Consider the following 12,888-nt stretch of genomic DNA (forward strand, 5'->3'; position numbering starts at 1 on the left):
AGTCGACTGGGATGGGTTGGTGGCTTCGTTGTCGGGAAGTCGTGTCGCTGTAAGAAATCGCGGAGCGCGTTCGGCGCTCAATGGGACAACTCCCAACTACTGTACCAGACACTGTTTCAATTCGCCAAGGTACAATAGTTCTTTATTATCAAACACTAGGAAAATATCATATTATTTTGAAAGTGTCCCTTACAACTCTTTTTCACCTTGAATCACATCTTATCTAAAACGGAAAAGCTTCACTCACGTGGGCGGGCAGTATATCGCTCCTCGTCTCGACAACTATCGCATCGCAACAGCAGACCTCGATTATGATTATGCCCCCCTCGCATGCCCAACCGATGGTATGATCCCAACTCGTACCTCTTCAATATCCATCCATTCTCCCTCAGTCGCATCCGAGCGACAGGGTTGGAGGAGAACCTCAGGCCTATCCGTTTCCTCGCCCGCCGCCGAGTCGCATCGACCTTCCGCCAACGACAATGGCCAGCCACCCCTGATAACAGAAGAAATCGGCGAAATCAAGCGCTACGAAGACTTTACAACGATTGACTGGGTTCAAGATGCAGTACACGAACAAGCGCGGAGACGAGCGAAACGCCGAGAAGGCTTCGGGTTTTGGGAACATGAGGGTGCCTTTGGATGGAGACGGAAAGTGAGCGAGTCGTACGATGCTGGTCAGGCGTGGCTTGTTGTTACAATTGTGGGTGCGGCAATTGGGTTGAATTCAGCGCTTTTGAATATTATTACGGAGTGGTTGTCGGATGTTAAATTGGGGTATTGTACTACTGGGTTCTACCTGAATGAGCAGTTTTGTTGCTGGGGCGCTGAGGGTGGGTGTCCTGAATGGAAACACTGGACGCCATTTTGGTTCTTGAACTATATTATCTATTTCTTCTTTGCGGTATGTTGCGCCCCGTGCAAACCTGGATGGCTGGACTAACTAGAGACGATAGATCCTCTTTGCTTTCATCTCCGCAACTTTGGTCAAGTCATTCGCGCCATACGCTGCAGGATCCGGTATTTCAGAGATAAAATGCATCATTGCTGGATTCGTCATGAAGGGGTTCCTGGGCGCGTGGACGTTGTTGATTAAGTCCATCGGATTGCCATTGGCTATTGCCTCCGGTCTTTCAGTTGGTAAAGAAGGTCCAAGTGTGCATTTTGCCGTCTGCACGGGGAATGTTATATCGCGCTTCTTTAGCAAGTATAGGCAGAATGCTTCCAAGACCCGGGAGGTCTTGACGGCGACGGCTGCTGCTGGTGTAGCGGTGGCTTTTGGCAGTCCGATTGGAGGTGTCTTATTCTCGCTAGAGGTGCGCTTCTACCGTTTCAATGAGTGGGCAATGCTAACTGTCTTAGGAAATGGCGTCGTACTTTCCTCTCAAGACTCTTTGGCGGAGTTACTTCTGCGCTTTGGTTGCGACAAGTGTACTGGCTGCAATGAATCCTTTCCGGACCGGACAGTTGGTCATGTTCCAGGTCCAATACGACCGCACTTGGCACTTTTTCGAGTTGATATTTTTCGTGTGTCTCGGTGTGTTTGGCGGGCTATACGGAGCATTCGTGATCAAATGGAACCTCCATGTTCAGGCATTCAGGAAGAAGTACCTGTCGCAATATCCCATCACAGAATCTGTAGTCCTGGCTGGCATAACGGCTGTTCTCTGCTTCCCGAACATGTTTTTGAGAATAAACATGACGGAAATGATGGAAATTCTGTTCCGGGAATGCGAGGGTGCTCACGATTACAACGGTCTTTGCGAGTAAGTATCGTGGTCAAATCATTCTGCAAATTCTCTAACGATGAACAGTGCTAAGAACCGATGGGGCATGGTCCTTTCATTGTCCATTGCGACTCTCCTTCGCATATTCTTGGTTATCATATCCTACGGCTGCAAAGTGCCTGCTGGTATCTTCGTGCCGTCGATGGCTATCGGTGCATCGTTTGGTCGTCTGGTGGGAATCCTCGTCCAGGCCCTACATGAATCTTTCCCGGATTCCTCTTTTTTCGCAAACTGCGAGCCTGATGTTCCCTGTATTACGCCAGGAACATACGCTTTCCTGGGTGCAGCCGCAGCCCTCAGTGGGATCATGCATTTGACTATTTCCGTAACTGTCATCATGTTCGAGCTCACTGGGGCACTGACCTACATCCTTCCCACTATGGTGAGTCAATCCTAACCTCACCTGCCACTACATTCTAACCACCTAGATCGTTGTGGGCGTAACCAAAGCCGTAAGCGACCGCTTCGGCAACGGTGGTATAGCAGACCGCATGATTTGGTCCAACGGCTTCCCCTTCCTCGACAACAAAGAAGACCACGTCTTCAACGTCCCCGTCTCCCACGCCATGACTGCCGACCCAGTAGCCCTCCCGGCCTCTGACTTTCCCGTCCGCGAAGCCGAGCGTCTTCTAGGCGATAATAAATTCCAAGGATTCCCGATCGTCGAGGACCGCACGAATAAGATCCTCGTTGGATACATCGGGCGTACAGAGCTGCGATATGCTATTGATCGCGCGCGGAATGAGGGCATTCTTGCGCCGAATGCACAGTGCGTGTTTACCAAGGAAGCTGCGGAAGCAACGGTCGTCCGGAGGGCATCTGTATCGTCGAGAAACAACGATACATTCGACGGGATCCAGTCAAGCGTGGGCGCGAACCATGTCGACTTCAGCCGGTATGTCGATCATACACCGCTTACTGTCCACCCGCGTCTCCCCCTCGAAACGGTAATGGAAATCTTCAAGAAAATGGGACCCCGTGTTATCCTCGTTGAGCACCGCGGCCGCATCATGGGCCTGGTCACTGTCAAGGACTGCTTGAAGTATCAGTTCAAGGTCGAAGCAGAGGAACTTGCCCTGGCAGCGACGAATGGGCCTGATACGTATGGGGACAACAGCCCTGGAAATGGAAATGCGCGCAACCCAGAAGCCCCGTCACTGGAAGATAAGGTGTGGAGTTTCATGCAGAGGATACGCGGGAAATTACCCTGGTGGCAGACCACGTCTGCAAATGCGACTACACGTGCTCGACCGGGTGCGGATGGGTTTGAGCCCCACGAGACGAATCGTATACTGGACGGGACGGAGGATGATGAGGGACTTGTTGAGTTGGAAGAGAGACGATAATACAGCAGCAAACTTTACTACCTTGTTTATTTGCTATTTGCTTTCGCTTGTATAGTACATACACACCAATATTAGACCAGGATCTGGCATCCTCATACCACCCACTACTTCCCATACCACACACAACCAGCACAGGTAAAAGGAATACTAAGCATCCCTCATCCCCACAAGAATACACCCAACCCCCATCATCCCCGCCCCAACCCACCAAAGTCCACCAACAGATTCCTTAAAAACAAGCATCCCCAGCATCGCCGTAGCCAGGAAATTCGCCGACGTATTGGTAATGGAGACTTTGGTTGTGGAGGGGGATGCGGTGAGGGCGCGTGTGAAAAGAGCCCACATTATTATATTGCTGAGCATGTTTAAGGCGAGGAAGGTCTGTTTTTGTTAGTTATTGTTTTGGGGTTGGCTTGGTATGTATGGGTTAGTGGTTGAGGGATGGGAAGGGAAAGGGAGACATACACCCCGGATAACCAATTCCAGCGTGGAATTGCCATTGGGATTTAGGAATTTTGTCAGAGAGGCGGTTTGCGTATCTGTTGTTCTATTTACTATTAGCAATCGGTATACACCCGTTGTTATCTATGATGGACGTACAATTTGGCGAATACCCCATTCATGGCGGCAAAGGTGCCGCTGGCGATGGCTAGAAGGAGCCAGCGTGGTTGGTGGGTTTGTTGCGGCTGTTCTTGCTTTTCTTGCTGTTTTTCTTGTTGCTTTTGAGCCATAGTGGTTTAATTGAGCCTTTGTATATAGATGTTTGTATTGATATGTAGTTGAACAGGAAACGTGACGTGAAGTTGATCGACGATCCGGGGATTTGTCATGGCTACCGAATAGAGATATATCTATACACTAATACTCTATTCTAGAATGCCCAACTACGGAGAAAGCCTCTGAATCCTCCACCTATACAACGACTCCCCATCCTCCTCATCGCGCTCATGTACCCTCACATACCGAAACCGATCATGCAACCGACTCTTCCTCCCTTGCCAGAACTCCACACTTTCCGGCACCAACCTAACACCACCCCAGAACGGTGGCAGCGGAATCTCCTCCATATCCTTGAACCTTTCCCTCACCTCGTTTACTCTTTGCTCTAGCACAGCACGCCCATCTGGGATATCCGTCTCGTCCACGTCCGCTGGAACCTCTGGTTTCTCGGCAAGACTCTGCCGGCGGGTTTCAAGCAGGGTGTCTGGCTCAGCGGACCAGAGGACTTTACTCTGCCAGCTCGCCCATGCGCCGATTTGGCTCTCACGCTCTCGTGTGCGCCAGTACATCTCGCTCTCTTCACGGGTAAGTCTTTCCAGAAGACCCTCGATTCGCACCTGTCGCTCAACAGTCGACCACGCGAACGTCAACGCACCCCATTTATTCCTCAGATGGTCGAGCCCTTCCCCATCATCAGCACCAAAAACTTGCCCGCCCTTCCCCTCCCTGCTCCCCCAGTTACTATACACAACCCACCCCCTTTCGTCCAACTCCTTCAAATACACCATCCGCGCACTAACCCGTCCCGACGGCAGCGACGCCGTCGCAAGCGTACACGTTTCCGGCGCAAGCGACGGCGTGAGTCTCGGATCGCGGAACCAGGTGTGAAACTGATGGAGCGGGTTGGAGGGGTGGATTTGAGAAATTGTTAATGGGGGATTGCGGATGAACTGGTGGGCGCGGGACGGGTGGGAGACGAGTTGTTGCTCGGTGGTTGAGTCGGGAGTTGAGATTTCGGAGCGGAGGGTTTCTTGTTCCTGTTCTTGTTCTTGGACGGCATCATGAATGGCAGAGGGGTGGGGGTTTGAGCCGGACGCTGAGGGGTCGGAGGTTTCGGAGGATGAGATTTTGAGGTCGGGGGTTGCTTGGATGTCTCCTGGGGCGACTGTTTGGGTTTATTGTTAGCCTGGCTCTCTCCCATCATTAATCGTCCTCTTGAAATGTACAGATTAGTTTTTTTGGCCTCCGGGACTCGTGATCGTGGTCTGCTCCCATGCTGGTCTTGCGAGCTGATTCGGACGTCATTAAGAAGAAACGGTGCGATTGCAATAGTATGCGATGAGGGTAGATGCGACCGACTGGTCGACGAAGAATAAACATATACTGTAATTAACAATAATAGGAGTATAAAGGAGAGACTATATCTTCAACCTGCGCGGTGGTGGTGAGAGGAAGAAATCGGAATGTGAATGCGGCGGGGTTAGCGGGTGGGTGTTACCTTTTTAGCCATACTACTCCATTCTATGCAGACGGCATGAGAGTAAGACTACTGAATAATCAAGACTCACTGTAAACCATTGAGGATAGCAAATGCATATATTTCCATCCTTGAAGAGGAGTTGAGAGTCGTCTATAAAACGAGAAAGAAAAACATAACCCGTGGTATACATACATGCAAACGCCATCATTATAAAACCAGATATAGTCATTTTCTTTCTTTTGAAATCAAAACCTATAACGCCATTTTTTTTTATCGCCCCGCTCGCTGAATGCAAAACCAAAGGATATCAAACGTGAAGAAAAGAGAAAACCGAATGTTACCTCCCAAAATGCCTATGCAAAGGCCATCGGACTGGAAACAGAAAAATAGGGATCCAGCCCTGGTGACAGATGTCAGACATATTAGAAAAGATTTAGAAAGAAATGGTATAAAGAAATGAGTTTAGATGGCAGCATTAACTGCGGTAGTCTCTCCAACCAGATCCAGGATCTTGTTGGCCACGGCAGGAGGATATCCACGGGACAGCATCTCCTTGACAATGCTAGAGGCTCCATCACGGTCCTCAGCAGCCAGGAAAGCACGGGTCATGGCCTCGTAGGTACTGGGCTCACGCTTGTTAATGCCAATGCTGTCATAGATAGCCTTGGCCTTGGCAACGTCACTCTCAGCAGCCCAGCCGTTGATCAAAGTGTTGGCAATATAAGCAGTCATGTCCACCTTGCGATCGGCCATGCCCTTGACAATATCGCTAGTCTCATGCACCCGACGGTTGGTCACCATCGCCTCGAGGAGGGCCTGGTACAAACAAGGCTGCAGACGGACCTTGCCGCTTGACACAACAGACTGGAAGACCTCGCGCGCTGCATCAATGTCGTGCATCACACAGCCCTTGGCGTGAATGAGGGATGCGTAGTGAACCGCTTCGGGGTGCTGACCAGTCGACTTGATTGTCTCCAGCACCTTCTCAGCGGCAGCCATATCGACCGGCTCCAAAGAAGCATGCGCATCGATGAGCAATTTGTAGGTGTGCATCGTGGGCGCAATCTTGCGGGACTGCATGCGCTCATAGTAGGCCAGCACCTTGCTGCGGTCGCGTTTGGTGTTGAGGAAGTATTGGATCATCGAGTTGTACGGGGCCGGTCGGGGCTTGTAGTTGGGCATCGACTCCATCTCCTCGAACATCTCTTCGGCAAAGCGCTCATCGCTGACACGGCATAGTGCGTTAACGATAGTACCATAGGTTACACTAGTGGGGCGGACGTTGTTGGCACGCATTTCAGCAAAGTAAATCAGGCAGTCATCGATCCGACGGGCCTTGCCAAGCTTGCCAATGAGCGCGTTATACAGGAAAGAGGTCGGCTCGACACCTTCGGCGACGGCACGGTGGAAGATTTTCAAAGCTTCAGTAGCCTCGTCGAACGTCTTGGTAGATTCCTTGAGCGTCGTGATGTAGAGACCGAATGTGTTGGCCGAAGGAGCAGCACCAAGATCCAGAAGCTCCTGGTGGAACTTTGAAGCCAGCTTGCGGTCCCCAAGGGTGAGGCAGGCGGCGACCATGGCATCGAAAATCGAGACCCAACCGTACTTGACCGCGTGGTACTGAGCAGTAAGTGGCACATCACGTCGGGCCATGGAGCAAATCTCATTGACTAGATCGACGCGGTTAACCTTGGCAGCAGCAGTGATCAGCTTGGCGTAGGTGATGTAGCGAGGGTGACGTCCAGTGCGGCGCATGTTCTTGAGACGGAGCAACGCATCGTTCAAGTGAGATTCGAGACGGCCGGTGCTCTCCAACTGATCGGCGATGAGGGCAGATCCACGGAAGTCGGTGGTATAAGCGTAAGGGTCGAAAGAGTCTTCAGGCATGGAGCTCATCCCAGTGGAAGGCTCCGATACCGGGGTGCGACGGTCGGAGACGAAGGACGACGGGCTTGACGTCAAACCCAGGTGATCATGCCAGCGCTGAACCACATCAGGACGGCAGGTGAACAGGCTGGAAGCAGCCTGGTCAACGAGGCCAGTAGTGAATTGATCCAGTGGAAGGCCAGTGGACATGGCAACCTCAAGCAAGTGGGCAAAACGGACCTGGTGGGAGACATCAAAGGGCATGGCGCGGTTGTTGATCAGCATACCAGCCTGGACCTGAAGGATTAGAAGAAGGTCGCGAGGGATGAGTTGAGAAATAGCCATGGGACCGAGGCTAGCGACCGCGTGGTCTGCCACTGGCGACAACAATCCTCCATTCTCGACCATAGACCAGAGGAGAACCATGGCCGCCTGAGGAGGAATGGCAGGGCCCATCTTCTGCATCAGGACCCGGCCGATGAGGTCGATAGATTCGTTGATTTGTTCACGAACAGAGGCGACAAGATTGTTGTTGATGTTGGGGACGGCGGAGCGGATGCGAGCGAACATATTGCGGGCCTCGACTAGAGCCTCGTCGATCTGGCCACTCTTCAGCAGGGCGACCGAATACATGGTCGTCGGCTGAACCATGTCCGACGTTGCCTGACCTGCGGACGTCAGCAGATGCCAGAAGGGCCGGGCCGCCGGCACATTGCCTTGGCGAACATGCAACGCCAGCATTGAAACCGCGGATCCCTGGCGGGCTTCGTCGGACGGGAGGTGATCGTATGCTTCAGTGGCGGTTTGAATGCTCCCAGCGTCGGCCGCCGCAACACAGATCTCTGCCATCGCTTGAACCAATGCCTCGTCCTTCAACTGTGCCTCGGCTTCCTTAAGAGCCTTCTCATGCTGGCCCGATTGAAGATAGTGACGGACCGTGGCGTTATGTGCGATGACCGATTCAACGGCTCCCTGACGAACCTCGCGGTTTTCGGCCACCTCAAAGGACGAACGAATACGCTCGAGGAAGCGCTGGGCAGCCTCCTCTTTGCCGCAAGACAGGTATGCCCGGATCACGGCCGCATACACCTCACCATCCAGACGTTGGATAACGCTGAAGACACCGCTGTCGTCTGAAACAGCCAAAGTTCGGTACTCGTTGTAACACTCGACAGCGCTCTGCAGATCTCCCATCGAGGCAAAAGCTTCAATCATGGACGGAAAAATCGAGGCATGAGGAGTCACTTTGTGGCTTTCCATGTGGGCATAGATGTGAACCATATCCTCAACCTTGCCCTCCTTTGCGCAAGCGGTAACCAGACGCGGGTACAGGTCAGACGGGAATACCAGATTGGGGTGGCGGGTAATCGCAGTCTTGAAGAGCTTCAGGGCAATACCAAGGGAATGGTCTTCCACAAGCAGATCATGTTCCAATTCACTCGAGTGAAGCATGAACTTGCCGGGTTCTTCCATTCCACCGTAGCGAACTCGGTCGTGTTCCAGCGCTCCCTTGGCCTCGATGGCATCGTGAGCGCGGGTAACGAATAACTGAACCAGAGTCCGGTACGTGTCTTCGTCGGGTACTACCCTACGACGAAGCATGTCCGAGTAGACATCAAGCGCTTTCGGAATGGCCTGAGAAACATCGGTATGGAGCCGAATAGCCGCCTCCAGCAAAGCATTGTAAGCATTCACCGTGGGGGTCAATCCCTCCTTGAGTAGAGTCTCAAAGGCAGCTGGAATCTCAGCGTATTTGTTACCCGAAGCCAACTCAACAATCCGGTCCGAAGCATCACGTGCTTTGTCCGAAGCGAGGTTGGAGATGGCCGCCTCCTCTTCTGGGAGGTCGGGAAACGCCTCGACACCCGAGTCATCCTTGGCATTAGCGGTTTCCTCCGCTTGTGCCTGTTCCTCCTGGATCTGAATTTCTCGGGCCACAGCTTCCTCCACCTTGGCGCTCACATCCTCGTTGGCGGAAGCTTTGTTAACGCGGGGCGATTCACGAAAATCGTCGGATGGAAGGTTCTGGTCCTCTCCATTCTTCAAATTTACGACTTCGTTCGGGTTCGGTTTCCAGCCAATTCGTTGTTTATTCTGAAACTGTTTCCAATCGCTATCGTCACCAGTTTGCTGGGCGTGTTGCCAGGCGGCATAGTAGGCCGCTAAGCCATAATCACCCGAACCTCCACCCTGACTTGCCTTTGCTCCTGCACCAGATGAAGAACTCGAGGGTTGGAAGACATTCTGGAGTTGGGTACGGGAGAGTTTGGCGGGTTGGTTTGCGAGTTGGTTTAAGGTGGTCGACGACGCATAGGACGACTGCGACGCCGCAACTACCGACTGAGCATAACCATGGGTGAAAGCTTTGGTGAAACTTTGACGCGCGAGATGGGTGAATGGTTTGAACACCATTTATCTAGCGGGTGACCTCTTCAGTGAGAAGAGGCAATGCTGGAGGAGTTAGCACCGTCATGCCGTGAGCACAATAAAAGCATACCTTGCAATCAGAATGGTGAAACGGATGCAGGTTCATTTGACGACGTTGGGGCCGTCAAACAAACGCGCGACTAAATTTAAGATAAGGATAGTTTTGAGGAAATGAATGAACAGAAGACGTTCAGAGATGATTCTGGCAGAGGGAAGAAAAGACGAGAAGAAGAAAGTCGAGTGTGGGAGAATCAAGAGAATGGACGGTTAGTACTAGTCCTAATGCGGTATAGTGCCGATCGCTTTGGCACGGGTTGAACAGTGCGATTATGTCTGTCACTCGGAGTACGGAGAAGAGTATTGTGCAGTCCACAGCAAAAATCGTCACTGTGCTGTCTATATGTAATATCCCCTCCAGTGTGTGTATAGAAATAAGTACGACATACCCTAAGAACCGTTAATAATACGAAGGCTTCTCAAAGACGCAAACCAGCATAAATACAAAAGAATCAGGTGGTCTGCTGACCTCGGAGCTACACCAGCCAATCACAGCGTGTTCTCGGAAGGGACGGACCGGGTGCCTGGGGCGTCTAAGCGGAAATATACGGCAGAATGGGGGGTGGTGACTCACGCTTCCGGATTTTTTTCTTTCTCAGCCAAATCGGGGCTAGCTCGGGATCCGGAGTTTGCATGCTTCAGTCCGACTGGCTGGGGTTGGCCGGTTTCCCGGATGTCCGATTGCCCGAGGATGCGGCATTTGCTTGTTATTCTTAGGACAGATGGAAGTCTATGTATTATCATTTCTGTGACGCTTAGCCATGAGTAGCAGCTTACCCCAGATATTACACCTTGTACGGGGTTCGTATTGAGTCCGTAGCTATGTACAGAGTCCGTATGGAATACTTCTTGGGTGATTTAATTCTCCGATGTAGGATTTCCGACGGTAACCAATTGACCAATCACAGTTATCCATCCCAATCAGGTAATATTAGTTTCTGTTCTGCTGAGCCACACATGATAAGCCACGTACCCACACCCTTATCAACCAGCCACAGTTAGCTTCAGCCACACCAGATCGCCAACATTCGAGAAACACCAGATTTCCTGGTTTACTGTGCCTTCTTCAGCGTGTCTGGACCAGTCTGTATCTGCATTCGCCCATCAATTCAGCTGGTTGTGACGTGTCTTTTGCCAACTGTCTATTGTTCTGCCTCTAATCTCTGCTTACTTTCAGGAATACTGCACCAGGCGGGGCATTGGTTGGTTTTAGAATCGGCTGAAGAATACATAGCCAGTCTCACATCTTGTAGCTGATATCGTCCGAATTGGCGTCTCTTAAGGTATGGTCCAGCTTCATGTCATTACTCCTGCACAGTATACTTACTCCAATATAGTTGTTGTAGTCTGCCATCCAACTCCCGCGCGAATACTCAATCTTACCTGACCATGTCTATCACCGCCTTATCCGCCCCCGGAAAGGTCCTATTGTCTGGTGGCTACCTTGTCCTCGATCGCGAATATACCGGTACGGTCTTTGCGCTGGACGCCAGGATTCATGCCGTCGTTCAACAGATGAGGAGGCCACGTCCCAGGGCAGCTTCCGGCCCTAATACCGACAACCAGCTCGTGAACAATGGGTTACAGAATCTGAATAGACCATTGGGAGAGGCTGCTGATGAAGAGTATGAGGACACAATCATTGTTCAATCACCGCAATTCGTGGACGCTGTGTGGGAATACCGGATCCAAGCCCATGAAGATAACGGCGGGATAAAGGTCGTCCAGAAGGGAGATGGGTAAGAAGACAATCTCAAACTACTGCTTGCAAAGCTAAACGGAAACAGACGACCAAACCCTTTTGTCGAAACCTCCCTAAACTACGCATTGACTTATATCGGTTATGTCGCGGACTCGAAAGATTTTGGCTCGTTGCACGTCACCATCTTGGCTGATAACGACTACTATTCTGAGACAGCCTTCTCGAGAGGCCCAGCGTCGCAGCCCCGCAGCAAATTCACACGCTTTGGGGTGCCACTCCACGAGGCACATAAGACAGGGTTGGGCTCTTCAGCCGCTTTAGTCACCGCTCTAGTGTCTGCGCTAGTCATCCATCGCACCATGTCGCCTGAAGACCTTGGTCTCGGCCGAGACAAACTTCATAACCTGGCTCAGGCAGCACACTGTGCGGCCCAGGGCAAGGTCGGTTCTGGTTTCGATGTTGCTGCCGCTATCTACGGATCGTGCCTTTACCGGCGATTCTCGCCTGACATTCTGGAGTCCATCGGAGATGTTGGAACCCCTGGGTTTGGAGAACGTCTTTTTGCAATTGTGGAGGATGTCAACCAGCAACATCCGTGGGACACCGAATGTGTGGATTTCGGCATGAGGCTCCCTCGTGGTATGCAGATGGTGCTGTGTGATGTTGAATGCGGCTCGCAAACCCCATCCATGGTTAAGAAGGTTTTGGAATGGCGGAAAAACAACCAGGCGGAAGCGGACACACTCTGGGGAGCTCTTCAATCGAACAATGAGAACCTGCGGACAGAACTCAAACGCCTCGCACAGAGCCGCGACGGAGGTGCATACAGCAACTTTTCCGACGTCCGCACCTACATCCAACAAACCCGCGCTTACATCCGCACCATGACCCGCAAAACGCAGGTGCCCATCGAACCGGCTGTGCAAACTGAGCTACTCGATGCTGCATCCGAAATTGAGGGCGTCATTGGTGGTGTCGTTCCCGGCGCAGGAGGCTATGATGCAATTGTGCTCTTGATCCGCGATGACCCGATGGTGACCAAGCAGCTGAACGACCTGTTTGCCAGCTGGAAGAGCGACGATGAAGATGACTTTGGGGGGAAGATTGGCAAAGTCCGGCTCCTGGGTGTTCGCCATGGGTCTGAAGGTGTAAGGAATGAGATGCTCTATCAATATGTTGGTTGGGTATAGACGGGAGACAATGGTTTTTTTTTTTATGCTCTTAGCAGCCAGCATTAAAAAAAATAGCCAGCGATACTTGATTCTTAATATGCTTCTATTATATTCACTGCTATACAATGCATGACTTGAGTCTGTGTAGTCCCTATCAGTGCAGTGAAGTGTTTATCCATATTTGTATTTGTCCTGTGTGGATGTGTTTCCTTGACGAACGGTGCAACGACATCCTGAGAGAGAATGAGGCGAGGACCGAAAGAATTGGATCAGCAGCAGAAAATGTAAGCATAACTCCGCAGAACAAAAGGGAGTCTGACTGACCTTGAAA

General features: G+C 51.6%; 4 protein-coding genes across 4 annotated transcripts; 2 read left to right on the plus strand and 2 right to left on the minus strand.

Moving 5' to 3' along the window:
* Positions 1-94: 94 nt before the first annotated feature.
* EURHEDRAFT_412021 (chloride channel protein) lies at positions 95-3,336 on the plus strand. Its single transcript, XM_040781798.1, has 5 exons — positions 95-904; positions 957-1,316; positions 1,363-1,766; positions 1,815-2,169; positions 2,216-3,336. Exons 1-5 carry the CDS (start codon positions 347-349, stop codon positions 3,131-3,133), a joined length of 2,595 nt encoding a protein of 864 aa, XP_040639434.1. The 5' UTR covers positions 95-346; the 3' UTR covers positions 3,134-3,336.
* EURHEDRAFT_515130 (pyridoxamine-phosphate oxidase PDX3) lies at positions 3,281-5,128 on the minus strand (the record flags this gene model as incomplete). The annotated part of the gene is made up of 5 exons (XM_040786342.1): positions 3,281-3,514; positions 3,599-3,680; positions 3,734-3,837; positions 4,093-5,018; positions 5,080-5,128. 5 exons carry the CDS (start codon positions 5,126-5,128, stop codon positions 3,281-3,283), a joined length of 1,395 nt encoding a protein of 464 aa, XP_040639435.1.
* A 220-nt stretch (positions 5,129-5,348) lies between these two features.
* Positions 5,349-10,085, minus strand: EURHEDRAFT_52278 (pentatricopeptide repeat protein). Its single transcript, XM_040786872.1, has 2 exons — positions 9,697-10,085; positions 5,349-9,615 (listed from the first exon to the last, which is right to left on the minus strand). The coding sequence occupies exon 2, from the start codon at positions 9,609-9,611 to the stop codon at positions 5,796-5,798; it is 3,816 nt and encodes a 1,271-aa protein (XP_040639436.1). The 5' UTR covers positions 9,612-9,615; positions 9,697-10,085; the 3' UTR covers positions 5,349-5,795.
* Positions 10,086-11,072: 987 nt separating this feature from the next.
* On the plus strand, positions 11,073-12,575 carry erg8 (phosphomevalonate kinase; the record flags this gene model as incomplete). The annotated part of the gene is made up of 2 exons (XM_040784226.1): positions 11,073-11,422; positions 11,471-12,575. 2 exons carry the CDS (start codon positions 11,073-11,075, stop codon positions 12,573-12,575), a joined length of 1,455 nt encoding a protein of 484 aa, XP_040639437.1.
* Between the last annotated feature and the right edge of the window lie 313 nt (positions 12,576-12,888).

The sequence above is a fragment of the Aspergillus ruber genome (genome assembly GCF_000600275.1).
Source record: "Aspergillus ruber CBS 135680 unplaced genomic scaffold scaffold00011, whole genome shotgun sequence".
NCBI lineage: Eukaryota > Fungi > Ascomycota > Eurotiomycetes > Eurotiales > Aspergillaceae > Aspergillus > Aspergillus ruber.